General features: G+C 45.2%; 2 protein-coding genes across 3 annotated transcripts in view; both read left to right on the top strand.

Moving 5' to 3' along the window:
- Positions 1-15,706, top strand: part of LOC139750100 (uncharacterized) — a 369,373-nt gene extending 353,667 nt beyond the window's left edge. The window contains exons 2-6 of one of the 2 annotated variants that reach the window (XM_071664440.1): positions 4,760-5,070; positions 7,666-7,818; positions 11,948-12,117; positions 13,839-13,999; positions 14,381-15,706. In XM_071664440.1, coding sequence (XP_071520541.1) covers positions 4,809-5,070; positions 7,666-7,818; positions 11,948-12,117; positions 13,839-13,999; positions 14,381-14,384 — 750 coding nt within the window. In that variant the 5' untranslated portion in view covers positions 4,760-4,808 and the 3' untranslated portion in view covers positions 14,385-15,706. The remainder of the gene's footprint in view (positions 1-4,759; positions 5,071-7,665; positions 7,819-11,947; positions 12,118-13,838; positions 14,000-14,380) is intronic. The other variant, XM_071664439.1, reaches the window with a different exon arrangement.
- Positions 15,641-22,301, top strand: part of LOC139750042 (probable glutamate receptor) — a 67,036-nt gene continuing 60,375 nt past the window's right edge. Inside the window, exon 1 of the mRNA XM_071664380.1 lies at positions 15,641-15,667. Within this exon, the coding sequence (XP_071520481.1) occupies positions 15,641-15,667 (27 nt within the window). The remainder of the gene's footprint in view (positions 15,668-22,301) is intronic.

Below are 22,301 nucleotides of genomic sequence, written 5' to 3'. Positions count from 1 at the left end.
TGATAACATAGCTCTGTAGCGGTGTGTATACTGTGTTACTAGAACTTATTACTTGAGATAAGAAGAGAGAAAATTGACTGTTTCGAGTTTATTCTTTTCATAGCAAGATCTACTGGATTTATTTGTACGAGTTCCAGGTTTATAGTTGTATGGAATGCTTTCATGACATTTTGCAAGGTTTGTAGAAGTGCATGTGGTGTGAGTGAGGAGTGGAAGGATTTTAAGGGAAGACTTTTTTTTTGTTGGTTTTGTTTCTTTGTAAACTGTCAGAGCATTCTGATTTAGAAATTGAATTTTGTACAAAGCATTTGTCTGTTTATATAACCCTAGCAGGTATTTACTCTTACTGATGTGTTTTTGTGCATGGCGGTTACTCTGCTATACACCGGGAGTGAGCTTTGGCCTCATCATATATATATATATATATATATATATATATATATATATATATATATATATATATATGATATATGAAGATTAGTATGGGTTTTCAGAAAAGAGGAGTGAATGTTGGGGTGAAGAAGGTAGTGAGAGTAAGTGAGCTTGGGAAGGAGACCTGTGTGGGGAAGTACCAGGAGAGACTGTGTACAGAATGGAAAAAGGTGAGAACAATGGAAGTAAGGGGAGTGGGGGAGGAATGGGATGTATTTAGGGAATCAGTGATGGATTGCGCAAAAGATGCTTGTGGCATGAGAAGAGTGGGAGGTGGCCTGTTTAGAAAGGGTAGTGAGTGGTGGGATGAAGAAGTAAGAGTATTAGTGAAAGAGAAGAGAGAGGCATTTGGACGATTTTTGCAGGGAAAAAATGCAATTGAGTGGGAGAAGTATAAAAGAAAGAGACAGGAGGTCAAGAGAAAGGTGCAAGAGGTGAAAAAAAGGGCAAATGAGAGTTGGGGTGAGAGACTATCAGTAAATTTTAGGGAGAATAAAAAGATGTTCTGGAAGGAGGTAAATAGGGTGCGTAAGACAAGGGAGCAAATGGGAACTTCAGTGAAGGGCGTAAATGGGGAGGTGATAACAAGTAGTGGTGATGTGAGAAGGAGATGGAATGAGTATTTTGAAGGTTTGTTGAATGTGTCTGATGACAGAGTGGCAGATATAGGGTGTTTTGGTCGAGGTGGTGTGCAAAGTGAGAGGGTTGGGGAAAATGATTTGGTAAACAGAGAAGAGGTAGTAAAAGCGTTGCGGAAGATGAAAGCCGGCAAGGCAGCAGGTTTGGATGGTATTGCAGTGGAATTTATTAAAAAAGGGGGTGACTGTATTGTTGACTGGTTGGTAAGGTTATTTAATGTATGTATGACTCATGGTGAGGTGCCTGAGGATTGGCGGAATGCGTGCATAGTGCCATTGTACAAAGGGAAAGGGGATAAGAGTGAGTGCTCAAATTACAGAGGTATAAGTTTGTTGAGTATTCCTGGTAAATTATATGGGAGGGTATTGATTGAGAGGGTGAAGGCATGTACAGAGCATCAGATTGGGGAAGAGCAGTGCGGTTTCAGAAGTGGTAGAGGATGTGTGGATCAGGTGTTTGCTTTGAAGAATGTATGTGAGAAATACTTAGAAAAGCAAATGGATTTGTATGTAGCATTTATGGATCTGGAGAAGGCATATGATAGAGTTGATAGAGATGCTCTTTGGAAAGTATTAAGAATATATGGTGTGGGAGGCAAGTTGTTAGAAGCAGTGAAAAGTTTTTATCGAGGATGTAAGGCATGTGTACGTGTAGGAAGAGAGGAAAGTGATTGGTTCTCAGTGAATGTAGGTTTGCGGCAGGGGTGTGTGATGTCTCCATGGTTGTTTAATTTGTTTATGGATGGGGTTGTTAGGGAGGTAAATGCAAGAGTCCTGGAAAGAGGGGCAAGTATGAAGTCTGTTGGGGATGAGAGAGCTTGGGAAGTGAGTCAGTTGTTGTTCGCTGATGATACAGCGCTGGTGGCTGATTCATGTGAGAAACTGCAGAAGCTGGTGACTGAGTTTGGTAAAGTGTGTGGAAGAAGAAAGTTAAGAGTAAATGTGAATAAGAGCAAGGTTATTAGGTACAGTAGGGTTGAGGGTCAAGTCAATTGGGAGGTGAGTTTGAATGGAGAAAAACTGGAGGAAGTGAAGTGTTTTAGATATCTGGGAGTGGATCTGTCAGCGGATGGAACCATGGAAGCGGAAGTGGATCATAGGGTGGGGGAGGGGGCGAAAATTTTGGGAGCCTTGAAAAATGTGTGGAAGTCGAGAACATTATCTCGGAAAGCAAAAATGGGTATGTTTGAAGGAATAGTGGTTCCAACAATGTTGTATGGTTGCGAGGCGTGGGCTATGGATAGAGTTGTGCGCAGGAGGATGGATGTGCTGGAAATGAGATGTTTGAGGACAATGTGTGGTGTGAGGTGGTTTGATCGAGTAAGTAACGTAAGGGTAAGAGAGATGTGTGGAAATAAAAAGAGCGTGGTTGAGAGAGCAGAAGAGGGTGTTTTGAAATGGTTTGGGCACATGGAGAGAATGAGTGAGGAAAGATTGACCAAGAGGATATATGTGTCGGAGGTGGAGGGAACGAGGAGAAGAGGGAGACCAAATTGGAGGTGGAAAGATGGAGTGAAAAAGATTTTGTGTGATCGGGGCCTGAACATGCAGGAGGGTGAAAGGAGGGCAAGGAATAGAGTGAATTGGAGCGATGTGGTATACAGGGGTTGACGTGCTGTCAGTGGATTGAATCAAGGCATGTGAAGCGTGTGGGGTAAACCATGGAAAGCTGTGTAGGTATGTATATTTGCGTGTGTGGACGTGTGTATGTACGTGTGTATGGGGGTTGGGCCATTTCTTTCGTCTGTTTCCTTGCGCTACCTCGCAAACGCGGGAGACAGCGACAAAGTATAAAAAAAAAAAAAAAAAAAAAATATATACATATATATATATATATATATATATATATATGTATATATATATATATATATATATATATATATATATATATATATATATATATATATATATATATATATATATTGTATGTAGGGGAAAGCTGGGTTGTGTGTGACACTTGGATGCCGGAATTTGGGAGGTTTCTATCGTCTGGATGAAAGGATTGGCTGTGTTGAATAAGCATAATACAGTAAGTTTTTCAGAGCAAATTCTGTGGCCTATATATATATATATATATATATATATATATATATATATATATATATATATATATAATATGCTTTGAGAGGTAATTAGCTGAACAATAAGTGATGAAAAGTTCACTCTGGTTGAACTCAGTAACGCTCTTTGCTTGCTTAGCCGTGCACTGCTTGTTTGTAGATTGTTTATGACATTCTCGATCGCAGGTATAGGGATATTCTTATATATCTGTACGGTCACTAGTTGGTACAAAGGTGGTTATCAGTGGTGGACGGGGCGGGAGGAGGTCACGGTGACATGGGTGAGTAACATGGTGAGGACCGTGCTGGTGTTAGTATCTGTTATTGTCATGTTTGATACTGGGCGATCGCTCCTTTGACCCTCTACACACTTGAGGATATTCTCACTCAGTCTGGTTCACTACTTCACTACTCGGAATATATTTCAGTGTAATAGTGTTTAAACAATGCGACCGCAACTCCGACACAAGCCCCTAGTATATCTATCTCTCACAATTAAATTAATTGGAAGTGGGCAGTCTTGTGTGAAGATGGTAGGTTCAGTCAGGTATAATTCAAATATTCAGCTGTGGGGGTAGGTGAGGTCGACAGTTGACCTCTGTTGGCTCGAGACCGCCACTAACACATGTCGGACCCCATCTTCCTGAGACCCACGTCCCATACACTTCTACCAACCCCTCGTTTTCTCCTCTAGGTCTATCTGTCGACTCATATCTCATGCACTGAATGTTCTCTGTGATACCATTTGCCAAGTCATACACCTATTTTCTTCATGGAATTATTCATTACTGAGAGGGCCAAAAATTATGTAACCATTTCTGATGATGCTATCACTGACATTTCTGGGAGCCATGAACTTTGGTAACATAGAGGAGTATATAAAACATGACAACATTAAGATAAAGCTAAATTCACGTTAACAGATAAGTCACCACGATCTGGGTGTCTCTGGTCATCGCAAAGTTACGGCGATGAACGAGAGTACCAAGTGGTGAGTGAAGTCGGCCACTCTCATCCCTCGGGAGCTGGAAGGGTTTTGATTTTCTCGGAAAGAAACGTTGTAATTTTTCTGTAGCAGTGTTAACTGCCTAGTTTCATGAGGATCCCAAACAAATATAAATCAACTGCACGCTGCTTGACTTCTTACACGTAAAACATGAGGAAATCGTGTTAACGTAACGTAACGTAACTTTTTCAACTTCCTTGGAAGATGATTGCACTGCCAAGACCTGCTAACAGAACACATGATAATACATTGCAATGGATTCGATCAACAACGAAAAATATTTACACCAGTGTAACACTAAACATTATTCCACCTTAAGGATCTTAGTTATACAATAGGTAAACTAGATATCATCCTTAAAGATTTTGTAATAGTTATGTAAATCTGCATGATGCCATATGTATCGTGTTTCATTTCCTCGTGGACTCACGGGAATATATATATATATATATATATATATATATATATATATATATATATATATATATATATATATATATATATATATATATATATGTATGTGTGTGTATGTGTGTGTGTGCGTACTAATGTACAATTCCACACAACTTAAAATTCAAAATTCAGCTGAAAGGTTCTTACATGTACTGAAACTGTCTGGACAGGTCGATGAGTGGATCATATCCTGTCGTGACGCGAACTGGTTGACTGACAATGATGGCTCTTGGAGGCAACGTTGACTCTCCGTACTCCCCAACAACGTCCGACAGGAGCGTGAAGAGACTATTCAAGAGGACTGGTCTTAAATGGTCGATGATCCAACCCTTCCTATCGAGATCCTGTAGGAATATGCCTCACAACGGGGGAGAAGGACTCCTTGATAAACTACACGTACCATGGTGGGAGATCATGCTCTTCTTTCTGACGACGCTGGTCGCGCCTCACTGTGTCACCGCCCAACAAACGCCAACAGTAGGTACGTCTCCCGGATTTTTTTTTTTTTTTTTAACCTGAATGTAACAGACTAGGGATCGGGATATCTTGGTATCCTATGAGATTGACGTAACGGATCATAGATTCAAGTTCACTTTATTATGATAATGTGTCAGGCTCCAGACATCGACGAAAGCTTTGAAAGAGGCCAAGGTGTGAATGAAACATGCAAAAGGGAAGAGGATATATATATATATATATATATATATATATATATATATATATATATATATATATATATATAAGACCAAACAAAAGAATAAGATGATAGAGCTGGAGCATTTACCTTTTTGAGACATGATAACATAGGCTTCGATACTTCACTTGCGAGGTTCATGTTATATCGCATGATGATGATTAGGATCATACATTTATGGACACCTTATCATAACGACAAAATTCTTCCTAAATGGAGCACTGACGTGACAGTTATGGTTCCAAAATTTTTTAGTTGACATTTTCTGATTTCTTAGAAAGATAATGTCGCCTTCACATATTATACAGATACTGATAACATTAATAATATCATGCAGATCTCATTTATAGGTATAATGAGACCATCAAAAGTGTTCACTTCACACACACACACACACACACACACACACACACACATATATATATATATATATATATATATATATATATATATATATATATATATATATATATATATATATATAATGTAAACGGAATCACTGGTGCTGTCACCAGCAACCAAACGTCCTAATAACACAATGTCAAACAAACGTCTGAGAGATAGTGATACTGGTGAGGAAAAAGAAATTAAATGTTTGGCATCAAATACTGCTAACATGTCGAGTTAAATGGATGTCATATATCGTATGTGGAACCTGGAGAATGTGATGGATGTGCGCAGCTTTGTGCCTCTGGAATTCATCAAACACATTTTAGCTTTGATGATTCGAGGCCATTTAATTACGCCTATATTTTTTTCCCTACATATATCAATATCCAGCGTGAGAAAAGATTCGTATATGAATAGATCTGCTTCTCTTTGAAACAGAGCACTGGAACCCGTAATATTAAAGGGTTATTTCAGATATTACTTCACAAGTAATATTCAAATCTAGTGCCTCCCTAAAGATACAGTTCCAACAGCATTTGTGAAGTGGAAAAGCAGTGAGTAAATAGATTTTGCACAAAATAGTTAGTCATACATTTTGGAATAGACTAAGCAGAGAATGGCATAGAACCTGATCACTGTAACTCAATTGGAAAAATCATTTATTTCACACATGTAACATGAGTGAATTTCACTAAAGTCAAACAAAGTTTATCGAAGAAACGTAAATGCAGTTCATTTACTTTCGCTTAAAGTTTGTTTTAAAATGTTTAGTCCCACGAATGATAGCCACTGGCAATACCATCAGAATGTCGAGGGCAACATGAAGCATACGCTCATGTGTGGATCATTATCATTGCAACTTTTTGCAAATTAACTGGCTGCAAATTCAGTTTGCTAAATCTCAGCCATTGTTACTATTGTTACAGCTATCATGTCTTCCTCTCTGGAGAGATGAATATTGTTAGCCATCTCTCTTCCTTTCCCATCCTAATGACAAAAATCTTCCGCCGTTTCTTCATTTAGGGGCTGATTTTTCAAGTTCAAACTAGGCGTATACAGTACCACGGTTCAATACACGCATATGACTTCTCTCGTTTCTCTCCAACTAATCCATTTTGTGTCGAGCCAGTAAGGAAACTTTTATTTTAAAAAGTCGTGACACAAAGATGTTCAAGGTGTAAATGAAGGGAAACTTGCTGCATTATTATCAATATTATTTACTATTGATGTCATTATCAGTATTATTATCATTGTTGTTGAGAGAACCACCTGAGTCACTTAGGAAGAAAGTTATTTCTTGCATTGATAAATTAGGGGAGTATGATGGACCTAAGGGAACATACAAGGCGATAGTCGTGAGGGATATGACAATCGGAGGGCAAGTGAAATTACGTAATTCAGAACAAGGTGAAACAGTTGTTCAAATCAGCACCTATGAAGGATCACTTAACTTCCCTTAGCAGCAGAGATATACCTAATAATAGTTGTTAGAAAAAATAAAGTGTTTGATCCCGCTGTTGGCTCTCAAGAATTCGCCTGCAGGTGTCGCACAGCACTAAACTCCAAGCCAGCTTAAGCAGGTTGCACTCCGCATCACACGACAATGACATTTTCTTTAATATAACATTGAAATTTAAGGTACACCTTGTTACTAGGGGAAATTAGTGTAACGAGGTGAGATAGTCAACCCCTTTAATAGCAAAGTTCCCGAGCTCACCCCACCTCATTAACAAGAAAACTTACTAGTAGGAAGACCATGCGGACATATGCCAGGTACTTGGACACTCGTGTCTCGCAGGACACGCTATATGACTTGTGCGTGATATGGCGACACTACAGTTATGCTCAGGTCGTTGGGACTTAGCAGCTACCAGTGATTGGGTAGCGTACAGAATTAACGTTAACACACGCAGAGGGTTAATTACAAATTACAACCCTTTAGTACATTTTGTATGGTCCTGGGAGAGGTGGCTCATGGTGTTGGTTCTGCAGGTGTGGTGGTGGAGACGACCAGCCCGAAGGTGGCGACTGCGGCCGTAGTTGTAGTGAAGGAAGTCCTGACACCTCTCAGCCGCGCTATCGGCCTCCACCTTCGGGTCATCCACGCAGCTCCACTCCAGACAACGCTGGACTCGCTCACTGCAGGTAAGTCACGAGTGCACGCATCATAAAAAATTGAAGAAATTATAGAAATTATATATCACAGGTCAACACGCACAAACAGGCTAGGCTGTGTATGTGTGTGTGTGTGTTTGTGTGAATACGTACATAGGAGTAAAAGACTTGGTGCATATATACAAGATTAAGAGACGTGGCAACACGAGTGGATGACTATCTCCCCGTAACACACAAATAGTAATCACACACACACACACACACACACACACACAATCTTTTTCTTTCACATACATGTTCACCATTTCCCTACAGCCAGGAAGGAACAGATGGCAAAGTGGCCTCATTCGTTTATATCCACTCTCCAGCCGTTGTGTACGGAAACCAGAGCCCCCCATCCAAATCTAGGCCCCACAGACCTTACCATGGTTTCCCTCGACCGCGTCATATACCCTGGTTCAGCCTAATGGCAGCACGTCGTCCCATGTATACCACATCCCTCTAATACGTTCTTTTCCTTGCGCGTCCCACACCCTCCTGCATGTTCAGGCCCAGACCCTTCAAAGCATCTTTCTCTCTATCCCTTCAGTTTATCCTGGTTTTCCCCCTTTTCCTTGTTCCTTCCACTTCTGCCATGTATACCCTCGAAGGCATCCTTTCCCCGCTTATCTCCCTGCGTTGAAACCGTATCAGTACATCCTCTTCAGTTCTCTTATACATACTCCTCTTGTTACCACACCTGTCCCTCCTACCCTTTCATTTTGTATTCGATCAACCCTCCTTCCAACGCATATTATCTTCAAACATTCCATTTCCAACACATCCACTCTACTTTTTAGTCAAAGGAATGCGTCTTGCATCCGTACAGCACCCATGGAATTGCTATATCATCAAATGTACCGTAAAAAACCTTCACTGTCTTTATATATATATATATATATATATATATATATATATATATATTTTTATTTTGCTTTGTCGCTGTCTCCCGCGTTTGCGAGGTAGCGCAAGGAAAAAAGAAATGGCCCAACCCACCCCCATACACTTGTATATACATACACGTCCACACACGCAAATATACATGCCTATACATCTCAATGTACACATATATATATACACACATATACTTATATACACATGTACATAATTCATACTGTCAGCCCTTATTTATTCCCATAATAATAACATCCCCCTCCCCCCTCATGTGTGCGAGGTAGCGCTAGGAAAAGACAACAAAGGCCCCATTCGTTCACACTTTGTCTCTAGCTGTCATGTAATAATGCCCGAAACCACAGCTCCCTTTCCACATCCAGGCCCCACACAACTTTCCATGGTTTACGTTAGACGCTTCACATGCCCTGATTCAATCCATTGACAGCACGTCGACCCCGGTATACCACATTGATCCAATTCACTTTATTCCTTGCCCGCCTTTCACCCTCCTTCATGTTCAGGCCCCGATCACTCAAAATCTTTTTCACTCCATCTTTCCACCTCCAATTTGGTCTCCCACTTCTCCTCGTTCCCTCCACCTCCGACACATATATCCTCTTGGTCAATCTTTCCTCACTCATTCTCTCCATGTACCCAAACCACTTCAAAACACCCTCTTCTGCTAAGAGTCCACGGGGAAAATGAAACACGATAAGTTCCCAAGTGCACTTTCGTGTAATAATCGCACCATCAGGGGAGACACAAGAAAGAAATATAACAGTCAGTTGATATACAACGAAGAGACGTAACTAGGACGCCATTGGGTAAACATGCGATTGTCCTAGCTACGTCTCTTCGTTGTATATCAACTGACTGTTATATTTCTCTCTTGTGTCTCCCCTGATGATGTGATTATTACACGAAAGTGCACTTGGGAACTTATCGTGTTTGAGGCTCCAGTCACGGACGAAACTCCACATCAAGTCCTTGCCTAAATTGAAATATAGAGGGGATTAGGAAAGAAAAAGAAGAAAAAGAAGAGACAAGAGAAAGTATTTACGAATTTTAGAGGAAGTGAAAAACCTCTCTTTTAAATGTGCCAAGTTATAGTTATTTGAAGGCATGAGATGTTAGAGAGTTCCAAAGCTTCGAAGTGCAGAGAAAGAAACACATCAGAACGTCCCACCCTTGAGTTGCCAGCGGCCACACAGTAATCATGTGACGCAGCAGCTTGAGTCTTGCGTGGTCTAGCTAGTGGTGGGGGGCACACCGGCAGCCAGCTCTCGGGTACAACAACCAAAGAAACATGGAAGAGGGAAAGTGAACCATCATTGCATCATAAGGCAAATAGGTCAAGTCTGAAGTTGGCCCGGGATAGTTTATAAGTCGGACCGCTTTGAATCAAATATGTCAAGTAAGAATGCAGCTCCCAGTACTCCATAAACGGGGTAACTTCAATAAGAAAAAAGAAAATGCGACATCTAAACGACTAGCTGTTTCTTAGAGGCAGACTTAGCTATTCCTGTAATGTGGGGCTTCCAAGAAAGAGTGGATGTTACAATAATACCAATCATGTTCATTTAGTCAAGGGGTGGAATGACAGAACCATCAAAGGAGAGAGAAAGCTGTGAGGAACTTTCCTTAGAAAGATAGGTAGAGACTAGATCTTGGAGGCATGAAGCCTACCAGATTTTGGCTACCCCACTGAGATATCATGTCCAATCCTGAGTTTATTCAGGAAGTTGTGTTGAGACGAGATACAGATCAAGAGAGAGAAGAGGGAGCAGAAATGAAGAATGAAGGAATGCAGTGTTAAGTCGTCATCGTGAGTGCACTTGGTTAATTGTGAAAGAGACGAAATCATTAATGAAAAGGAGAAAAAGTGTAGGGGACGGGACAGAATCTTAAGGGACACCGCTGCTATATACAAAGGGAAGGAAGCTGATTCATCAACAATCAACGGAGACATCAGCCAGAGAGGAGGCTATATATGAGGGAGCAAAGAGAGGAGGGGGAACCAAAAGAGGGTAGCTGAGAGATGAGACCCGAACCCCCACCATGTCAAAAGCTTTAATTACGTCAAGTGGCAATTACATAGGATTTCCCAAAATCTTTCAGGGATGATGACACATTAGTAAGAAAGGAAAGAATATCAGTTGTGGATACCGCCTACGGAAGCCATACTGGGGATCAGGGAGAAGACTGAGATTCAAGGTGTCAACGGGTGTGTGAGTTGAGGGATCCAAAGATTTTTGAAATGGTAGATGTCACAGGACGATAGTTAGAGGGGTTAGTACAGTCACCCTTCTCAGGGATTGAATTTACCAATGCATGCTTCCAAGAAGAAAGAAAAATTGTGGTTTAAAGCAGGAACGGAATAGATGAGTAAGCATAAGTTCAGAGGTATACTTTGTCAGTACAGGGGCATAGATGCAATCAGGACCATAAGCCTTGCTTGTGTCCACAGAAAGAAGCGCTTTCGAACAGTCCGAAAATAGATTATGGGAAAAGGCATGGGATTAGAAACAGAATCATCAGTGGGTGAAGGAATGTTAGTCATCCAAGGTGGATTTAGAAGAGAAACGGGAACCCACGAGAATTGCTATTTCTACGGGAGAGACAGCTTTAGTACCGTCAGAACGGGAAAATGAAGGAAAGGCAGAGCGACAGACGTTGTTAGCGAAGACCTTAGATGAAGACCAATGCCATGGCTTGGTATGCTTGTTTGATATTGGTGTGCTGAAGCCACTGTCATTGCTTAATGTAACTGTGTCGATGTTAGTTTCTGACGTACTGTCTATCACTTCTTGAAGTATCTTTGGTAACCTCACTGCCTACTGTGCCTGTGTTTACATAACATACATTTGTCTGTCAGTGCCAGACATACATGTGTTATCTGATATACTCACGTCACTTCCTTGCTTTACTTATGTCATTGACATATACGCGTGTCTGAGTCTCGCATACCTACATCACTGGCATTCCCTGATAGACCTTTGTCACTGCTGTAGCCTGACAGACCTAGATCAATAACCTTGTGTCACTTTCGTCTCTTTAATATTTCCTTAACGTCCCAATGTCACTTTCACCACCTTAGCGCATGTGTCACTTTCTAATGCACGCATTACGATCACTTTCGCTTAACTCGACGTCTGATGTACTTATCACTGACCACATGTGCGTTATTACCGTTAACAATATAACATACTTCGCGTGTGTGTGGCAGAGCTAAGTGGTGTGGAGGGCGTGCTATCCCTGGGCGGCTGCGGGCGTGGAGGTGAAAAGGTCCCTCCTGGCCTAGCGAATGAGATTCGTCTCCCCATTCTGCATATTCTGCTGGGGGAGTGTGTAGGAGCACCTGATCTGCCTGACGTCATACCTGTCTACAAGTTCAAGGTCAGTTCACGACAGCCTCTGTCCTTCGGTAAGCAAGTTCAAAGGCTAGAGAGATTTGCCTGCATTAAGAGCTTCTCTATCAGTAAACTGTCTTGAATATATTTCGACTGTCTTAAGCATCGCCTTGTCCTATTTCTCAGGAAAAAAAAAAAGATAAAAAGAAATTGAAAGTCTGATTGCATTCCACTCTTCAAATTCGAGGCCAAGTTATTTTAGCTATTTGAAGATCAGTGATATTTTTGATCTTAGCTTCTTGCATTTTCAGGGTCTAGGTGAAATTATTTTAGTTTCCCCAAGCTTAGTGTTACATCATCTTAGCTTGCTTGTCTCACAGTTCATGACATTTTCAGTTTAGCTTCTCCAAGCTTAAGGTTATATGATATTAGTTTCCCATTCAGCAAGTTAAAGGTGAAGCTTATTTGAAATAAGCTGCACTAAGCTGAGTGTTAAACCTTCTTAGCTTCCTCTTCTGCATGCCCTGTGGTTCTGTGGTTACCAGGTCATCCACAGTCAGGTCTTAGATCACCTCTTCTTCTCTGTTGGTTTGGTGTTTTCTAAAGACCTACTGACACCAGTCTGGTCTACCACATACCATTACATGCGTGTGATTGCTGGCTACCACGTACTGCTCACTAGTCTGGTTTACCACCTACTACATGCCATCCGCCACACCTAACAGCTTCCTCAACCCAACACACTTCTAACATAATTCACTTTCTTCAGAACCTCCTCAAGCGATGTTCCTCTCTCTTATACTGAGTCTTCTTCACCTTTAATCCATTTCGTTACAGTGGGCTACCAGCCGGTCACTTTCTTATGTCCCCTTCAAGGACTTTTTAGGGTATCTTGAGTCATTCCTACTCTCTCTCTCTCTCTCTCTCTCTCTCTCTCTCTCTCTCTCTCTCTCTCTCTCTCTCTCTCTCTCTCTCTCTCTCTCTCTTATCTCTATCTGTCTATCTATCTATCTATCTATCTATCTATCTATCTATCTATCTATCTATCTATCTATCTATATATATATATATATATATATATATATATATATATATATATATATATATATATTTACTGGAAAGGATCATAACAGCGCGTGATCAAGTGTATGCCTATGAGTCCACGGGGAAATGAAACACGATAAGTTCCCAAGTGCACTTTAGTGTAATAATCACATCATCAGGGGAGATACAAGAAAGAAATATAACAATCAGTCGATGTACAACGAAGAGACGTAGCTAGGACGCCATTTGGTAAACAAGTGACTACCCGAATGTAGTTCGATTCTGGAAACAAGTGTATCATAAACATATTATGTGGACAAGAAGGGAAACTGTTAAATTTTATCAGCAATCCCGCTATCCAATTTGTATAGACCTTCACTAAGGTTAAGGTTACAATTCTTTGTGTATTTAGTGAAAGAAGATTCATTGATATATCTCGTGGTACAGGAGTTAAGAGTTAACTGAGATGGCATTACTCCAGTCATTACAATGATAACAATTCTTAACATGACTAGATAAGGCATTTGATTCTTCTCCCGTTCTTATACTATATTTATGTTGCTTGAATCTAACAGAAAGATACTTACTAGTCTGCCCAACATAAAACTTATCACAATTTTCTACGTGACACACTATAGATGCATCCTGCAGGAACTCGCCAGACAGAGATAAGATGGTGAACAGTCAGTGGATGTCATCCCTTTTTACCTGTCTGTCCCTCAGGGTGTGATGGGGGAGGACTGCCTCCACACGCTGGTGTGGCGGTGGATGCGACGGCTGCTGGAAGACGAGGCTCGAGGGTTGCTGACAAGAACCACCTTCTGCTCTCCCGGCAACATCACCCACATGATTCTTCGGAGACTCTCCCGTGGCCAGCCTCACAGGTGAGGAGGTCGGGTGTGTCTCACTTGTAAATGAGTCTAATATGAGTTTCTGGTGTGCTCCCTTACCAAAGCTGTGAGGTTGTTTTTGCCTCACCTGCGAACATATAGCACCTCACGTGTCTAGTCTCAGTCTCGGGTGCTGATCTATAAACTGTCGGCCAGTCGGCTGAAAGGAACTTGAGAGAATTTTAAACAACGTATGTTTTTTTGTTTTTTTTTCTTTATCCGTTGTGAAAGGGGTCCTTGGGGTTATAACCCCGGTCCCCTCATCTAGGGACTACTGTAGCTCTGAGGCTGTGCTACACTCAGTAGCTGGGACGGGATGGACTCCTTTGAAACGAGAAGTTCTTTGACGAGACTGACTGATCTCTCTTTCGCCAGCTAACGATGATGCAGCCTCCACAAAGGTGACGCTTCACTCCCAGCACCTCAAGGCAAACCTTAACATGGAGACATGAAGGTTCCTCTCGTATGCAGACGACCCCACAATCACAACACAACCTCCTCACACCACAGTAGCAACATCACACATGCAGTACTTCATTACATAACTGGAACGGTGGATTATGCAGACCATGACGCATTCACGGGCCGCCCGGGGTCGAGCACATAGGTTCCAATCCTTTTTGCAGCAGTCATTCCACAGTCAACCCAGTTGTTCAACTTAGGTTTGTCGATGAGATGAGTTTCTTGTTTGAGTTAGAGCAAGGAATAGGGTGAATTGGAACGATGCGGCGTACCGAGGTCGACGTGCTGTCAATGGACTGAATCAGGGCATGTGAAACGTCTCGGGTAAACCATGCAATGGTCTGTGGAGCCTAGATGTGGATAGGGAGCTGTGGTTTCAGTGAGCTACACATGACAGCTAGAGACAGTGTAAACGAATGTGGCCCTTTTTGTCTTCCCGACGCTACCTTGCTGAAACAGGGGACAGCGATGCTGTTTCCTGTGGGGCGGGGTAGCGCCAGGAATGGATGAAGGCAAGCAAGTATGAATATGTACATGTGTATATATGTATACAATCTTGGATTTTCATGTATCCTGTTATTAATATGATGGTGTGACATTCTTTGCAAGGTTTGTCTAGACCTGCCTCTAAAAGGCTCTATTTTTTTTTTTTTTTCACATTCTAAGACATAGTGTTCAGTTTATGCCAAGATTTCAGACCACAGACTTTATAATTTACATGACTAACATTAGATAGGCCAAGGCGCCAATAGTACCTGTAGCCTAGCCTAAGTACAGCAAACACATCTTGTGATATACTGATCTTATTATTTTCTCCATATACATGTTTCACTGCACATCTTACTGATTGTAAAGTGTTTCTACTTCTGCCTATCTGAACTCGTCTTCGTGCTTCAAAGAGGTTAGTTAGTTCCCTTCGAATTACAGTTTTGAGGCTTCCGATTGACAGCCCAGTGTCGTACCAGACAGCTTCTTTACCAAGTGCAAGTTTGGCTAAAGCATCGACTTTTGTCATGCTCGTGGAGGCCTGCCTGTACGAGAGGGAATCCATAACAATTTGCTTTCAATCCCTTGACCAATAGAGCCGTCAGTGGAGAAGCACTGGGCTGTGTTATTTTCAGTCCGGAGTTTCTGCCAGTGACACACACGTCCGCCCCCACCGAGGGCTGGACCATGAGTGTGTTAACTTCGACAGTGCACGTAAGGATGAAATAACTTTTGTGTGTGTGTGTGTGTTTTATAGGTGTACGGTCTTATTTCTTTATGTGTATTCGTCTTTTTGTCCTTGGTTGTAATTATGATTAGAAGTACAATTACTCGTAAGTAAATGTAGTAGTCTTCATCACCACTGTCACCAACCATCATCTATACGACGTAGGGCGACGCAGCCTAAGGGAACTTCACCTAATATAAACCTTATTCACTTCATCCCCGACATATGCATCTTCATTACCCCTTGAACAACACTGGCCTTTGACCTGACCCTTCCAGGTCAGACCATAGCCCCTAGTTCAGTGAAGATACGTTTGACACAGCATACACTAGGGCTATATATGTGTACACAACATAGATACTAGGACTATATACAAGTACACACAGCATAGATACTAGGGCTATAGATATATGCACACAGCATAGATACTAGGACTATACAAGTACACACTGCATAGATGCTAGAGCTATAGATATATGCACACAGCATAGACACGGGATATATACAAGTACACAGCATAGGCGCTAGCTGCTATATACAGGTACACATACTAGGGATATATATATATATATATATATATATATATATATATATATATATATATATATATATATATATATATATATGCACACAGCATAGACACTAGGGATATATACAAGTACACAGATCATAGACACAAGGGCTGTATATAAATACACATAGCTTAGACACTAGGGATAAATACAGATACACACAGCATAGGCACTATATACAACTGCAAAGGAGGGGTGCTTTTCTCGTAGGGGAGGAACTGCTAGGAGAAGGGAAGGGTTGCTTACTCGTGGGGGAGGAACTGCTAGGAGAAGGGAAGGGTTGCTTACTCGTGGGGGAGGAACTGCTAGGAGAAGGGAAGGGTTGCTTACTCGTGGGGGAGGAACTGCTAGGAGAAGGGAAGGGTTGCTTACTCGTGGGGGAGGAACTGCTAGGAGAAGGGAAGGGTTGCTTACTCGTGGGGGAGGAACTGCTAGGAGAAGGGAAGGGTTGCTTACTCGTGGGGGAGGAACTGCTAGGAGAAGGGAAGGGTTGCTTACTCGTGGGGGAGGAACTGCTAGGAGAAGGGAAGGGTTGCTTACTCGTGGGGGAGGAACTGCTAGGAGAAGGGAAGGGTTGCTTACTCGTGGGGGAGGAACTGCTAGGAGAAGGGAAGGGTTGCTTACTCGTGGGGGAGGAACTGCTAGGAGAAGGGAAGGGTTGCTTACTCGTGGGGGAGGAACTGCTAGGAGAAGGGAAGGGTTGCTTACTCGTGGGGGAGGAACTGCTAGGAGAAGGGAAGGGTTGCTTACTCGTGGGGGAGGAACTGCTAGGAGAAGGGAAGGGTTACTTACTCGTAGGGGAGGAACTGCTAGGAGAAGGGAAGGGTTGCTTACTCGTGGGGGAGGAACTGCTAGGAGAAGGGAAGGGTTGCTTACTCGTGGGGGAGGAACTGCTAGGAGAAGGGAAGGGTTGCTTACTCGTGGGGGAGGAACTGCTAGGAGAAGGGAAGGGTTGCTTACTCGTGGGGGAGGAACTGCTAGGAGAAGGGAAGGGTTGCTTACTCGTGGGGGAGGAACTGCTAGGAGAAGGGAAGGGTTACTTACTCGTAGGGGAGGAACTGCTAGGAGAAGGGAAGGGTTGCTTACTCGTGGGGGAGGAACTGCTAGGAGAAGGGAAGGGTTACTTACTCGTAGGGGAGGAACTGCTAGGAGAAGGGAAGGGTTACTTACTCGTAGGGGAGGAACTGCTAGGAGAAGGGAAGGGTTACTTACTCGTAGGGGAGGAACTGCTAGGAGAAGGGAAGGGTTGCTTACTCGTGGGGGAGGAACTGCTAGGAGAAGGGAAGGGTTGCTTACTCGTGGGGGAGGAACTGCTAGGAGAAGGGAAGGGTTGCTTACTCGTGGGGGAGGAACTGCTAGGAGAAGGGAAGGGTTGCTTACTCGTGGGGGAGGAACTGCTAGGAGAAGGGAAGGGTTGCTTACTCGTGGGGGAGGAACTGCTAGGAGAAGGGAAGGGTTGCTTACTCGTGGGGGAGGAACTGCTAGGAGAAGGGAAGGGTTGCTTACTCGTGGGGGAGGAACTGCTAGGAGAAGGGAAGGGTTGCTTACTCGTGGGGGAGGAACTGCTAGGAGAAGGGAAGGGTTGCTTACTCGTGGGGGAGGAACTGCTAGGAGAAGGGAAGGGTTGCTTACTCGTGGGGGAGGAACTGCTAGGAGAAGGGAAGGGTTACTTACTCGTAGGGGAGGAACTGCTAGGAGAAGGGAAGGGTTGCTTACTCGTGGGGGAGGAACTGCTAGGAGAAGGGAAGGGTTGCTTACTCGTGGGGGAGGAACTGCTAGGAGAAGGGAAGGGTTGCTTACTCGTGGGGGAGGAACTGCTAGGAGAAGGGAAGGGTTACTTACTCGTAGGGGAGGAACTGCTAGGAGAAGGGAAGGGTTACTTACTCGTAGGGGAGGAACTGCTAGGAGAAGGGAAGGGTTGCTTACTCGTGGGGGAGGAACTGCTAGGAGAAGGGAAGGGTTGCTTACTCGTGGGGGAGGAACTGCTAGGAGAAGGGAAGGGTTGCTTACTCGTGGGGGAGGAACTGCTAGGAGAAGGGAAGGGTTACTTACTCGTAGGGGAGGAACTGCTAGGAGAAGGGAAGGGTTGCTTACTCGTGGGGGAGGAACTGCTAGGAGAAGGGAAGGGTTGCTTACTCGTGGGGGAGGAACTGCTAGGAGAAGGGAAGGGTTGCTTACTCGTGGGGGAGGAACTGCTAGGAGAAGGGAAGGGTTACTTACTCGTAGGGGAGGAACTGCTAGGAGAAGGGAAGGGTTGCTTACTCGTGGGGGAGGAACTGCTAGGAGAAGGGAAGGGTTGCTTACTCGTGGGGGAGGAACTGCTAGGAGAAGGGAAGGGTTGCTTACTCGTGGGGGAGGAACTGCTAGGAGAAGGGAAGGGTTGCTTACTCGTGGGGGAGGAACTGCTAGGAGAAGGGAAGGGTTGCTTACTCGTGGGGGAGGAACTGCTAGGAGAAGGGAAGGGTTACTTACTCGTAGGGGAGGAACTGCTAGGAGAAGGGAAGGGTTGCTTACTCGTGGGGGAGGAACTGCTAGGAGAAGGGAAGGGTTGCTTACTCGTGGGGGAGGAACTGCTAGGAGAAGGGAAGGGTTGCTTACTCGTGGGGGAGGAACTGCTAGGAGAAGGGAAGGGTTACTTACTCGTAGGGGAGGAACTGCTAGGAGAAGGGAAGGGTTGCTTACTCGTGGGGGAGGAACTGCTAGGAGAAGGGAAGGGTTACTTACTCGTAGGGGAGGAACTGCTAGGAGAAGGGAAGGGTTACTTACTCGTAGGGGAGGAACTGCTAGGAGAAGGGAAGGGTTGCTTACTCGTGGGGGAGGAACTGCTAGGAGAAGGGAAGGGTTGCTTACTCGTGGGGGAGGAACTGCTAGGAGAAGGGAAGGGTTGCTTACTCGTGGGGGAGGAACTGCTAGGAGAAGGGAAGGGTTACTTACTCGTAGGGGAGGAACTGCTAGGAGAAGGGAAGGGTTGCTTACTCGTGGGGGAGGAACTGCTAGGAGAAGGGAAGGGTTGCTTACTCGTGGGGGAGGAACTGCTAGGAGAAGGGAAGGGTTGCTTACTCGTGGGGGAGGAACTGCTAGGAGAAGGGAAGGGTTGCTTACTCGTGGGGGAGGAACTGCTAGGAGAAGGGAAGGGTTGCTTACTCGTGGGGGAGGAACTGCTAGGAGAAGGGAAGGGTTGCTTACTCGTGGGGGAGGAACTGCTAGGAGAAGGGAAGGGTTGCTTACTCGTGGGGGAGGAACTGCTAGGAGAAGGGAAGGGTTGCTTACTCGTGGGGGAGGAACTGCTAGGAGAAGGGAAGGGTTACTTACTCGTAGGGGAGGAACTGCTAGGAGAAGGGAAGGGTTACTTACTCGTAGGGGAGGAACTGCTAGGAGAAGGGAAGGGTTGCTTACTCGTGGGGGAGGAACTGCTAGGAGAAGGGAAGGGTTGCTTACTCGTGGGGGAGGAACTGCTAGGAGAAGGGAAGGGTTGCTTACTCGTGGGGGAGGAACTGCTAGGAGAAGGGAAGGGTTGCTTACTCGTGGGGGAGGAACTGCTAGGAGAAGGGAAGGGTTGCTTACTCGTGGGGGAGGAACTGCTAGGAGAAGGGAAGGGTTGCTTACTCGTGGGGGAGGAACTGCTAGGAGAAGGGAAGGGTTGCTTACTCGTGGGGGAGGAACTGCTAGGAGAAGGGAAGGGTTGCTTACTCGTGGGGGAGGAACTGCTAGGAGAAGGGAAGGGTTGCTTACTCGTGGGGGAGGAACTGCTAGGAGAAGGGAAGGGTTGCTTACTCGTGGGGGAGGAACTGCTAGGAGAAGGGAAGGGTTGCTTACTCGTGGGGGAGGAACTGCTAGGAGAAGGGAAGGGTTACTTACTCGTAGGGGAGGAACTGCTAGGAGAAGGGAAGGGTTACTTACTCGTAGGGGAGGAACTGCTAGGAGAAGGGAAGGGTTGCTTACTCGTGGGGGAGGAACTGCTAGGAGAAGGGAAGGGTTGCTTACTCGTGGGGGAGGAACTGCTAGGAGAAGGGAAGGGTTGCTTACTCGTGGGGGAGGAACTGCTAGGAGAAGGGAAGGGTTGCTTACTCGTGGGGGAGGAACTGCTAGGAGAAGGGAAGGGTTGCTTACTCGTGGGGGAGGAACTGCTAGGAGAAGGGAAGGGTTGCTTACTCGTGGGGGAGGAACTGCTAGGAGAAGGGAAGGGTTGCTTACTCGTGGGGGAGGAACTGCTAGGAGAAGGGAAGGGTTGCTTACTCGTGGGGGAGGAACTGCTAGGAGAAGGGAAGGGTTGCTTACTCGTGGGGGAGGAACTGCTAGGAGAAGGGAAGGGTTACTTACTCGTAGGGGAGGAACTGCTAGGAGAAGGGAAGGGTTGCTTACTCGTGGGGGAGGAACTGCTAGGAGAAGGGAAGGGTTGCTTACTCGTGGGGGAGGAACTGCTAGGAGAAGGGAAGGGTTGCTTACTCGTGGGGGAGGAACTGCTAGGAGAAGGGAAGGGTTGCTTACTCGTGGGGGAGGAACTGCTAGGAGAAGGGAAGGGTTGCTTACTCGTGGGGGAGGAACTGCTAGGAGAAGGGAAGGGTTGCTTACTCGTGGGGGAGGAACTGCTAGGAGAAGGGAAGGGTTGCTTACTCGTGGGGGAGGAACTGCTAGGAGAAGGGAAGGGTTACTTACTCGTAGGGGAGGAACTGCTAGGAGAAGGGAAGGGTTGCTTACTCGTGGGGGAGGAACTGCTAGGAGAAGGGAAGGGTTGCTTACTCGTGGGGGAGGAACTGCTAGGAGAAGGGAAGGGTTGCTTACTCGTGGGGGAGGAACTGCTAGGAGAAGGGAAGGGTTGCTTACTCGTGGGGGAGGAACTGCTAGGAGAAGGGAAGGGTTGCTTACTCGTGGGGGAGGAACTGCTAGGAGAAGGGAAGGGTTGCTTACTCGTGGGGGAGGAACTGCTAGGAGAAGGGAAGGGTTGCTTACTCGTGGGGGAGGAACTGCTAGGAGAAGGGAAGGGTTGCTTACTCGTGGGGGAGGAACTGCTAGGAGAAGGGAAGGGTTGCTTACTCGTGGGGGAGGAACTGCTAGGAGAAGGGAAGGGTTACTTACTCGTAGGGGAGGAACTGCTAGGAGAAGGGAAGGGTTGCTTACTCGTGGGGGAGGAACTGCTAGGAGAAGGGAAGGGTTGCTTACTCGTGGGGGAGGAACTGCTAGGAGAAGGGAAGGGTTGCTTACTCGTGGGGGAGGAACTGCTAGGAGAAGGGAAGGGTTGCTTACTCGTGGGGGAGGAACTGCTAGGAGAAGGGAAGGGTTGCTTACTCGTGGGGGAGGAACTGCTAGGAGAAGGGAAGGGTTGCTTACTCGTGGGGGAGGAACTGCTAGGAGAAGGGAAGGGTTACTTACTCGTAGGGGAGGAACTGCTAGGAGAAGGGAAGGGTTACTTACTCGTAGGGGAGGAACTGCTAGGAGAAGGGAAGGGTTGCTTACTCGTGGGGGAGGAACTGCTAGGAGAAGGGAAGGGTTGCTTACTCGTGGGGGAGGAACTGCTAGGAGAAGGGAAGGGTTGCTTACTCGTGGGGGAGGAACTGCTAGGAGAAGGGAAGGGTTGCTTACTCGTGGGGGAGGAACTGCTAGGAGAAGGGAAGGGTTGCTTACTCGTGGGGGAGGAACTGCTAGGAGAAGGGAAGGGTTGCTTACTCGTGGGGGAGGAACTGCTAGGAGAAGGGAAGGGTTGCTTACTCGTGGGGGAGGAACTGCTAGGAGAAGGGAAGGGTTGCTTACTCGTGGGGGAGGAACTGCTAGGAGAAGGGAAGGGTTGCTTACTCGTGGGGGAGGAACTGCTAGGAGAAGGGAAGGGTTGCTTACTCGTGGGGGAGGAACTGCTAGGAGAAGGGAAGGGTTGCTTACTCGTGGGGGAGGAACTGCTAGGAGAAGGGAAGGGTTGCTTACTCGTGGGGGAGGAACTGCTAGGAGAAGGGAAGGGTTGCTTACTCGTGGGGGAGGAACTGCTAGGAGAAGGGAAGGGTTGCTTACTCGTGGGGGAGGAACTGCTAGGAGAAGGGAAGGGTTGCTTACTCGTGGG

This window comes from Panulirus ornatus, chromosome 9, assembly GCF_036320965.1.
Source record: "Panulirus ornatus isolate Po-2019 chromosome 9, ASM3632096v1, whole genome shotgun sequence".
Classification (NCBI taxonomy): domain Eukaryota; kingdom Metazoa; phylum Arthropoda; class Malacostraca; order Decapoda; family Palinuridae; genus Panulirus; species Panulirus ornatus.
Note: the sequence above shows the minus strand (reverse complement) of the source record. Positions and strands in the feature narration are given on the sequence as shown.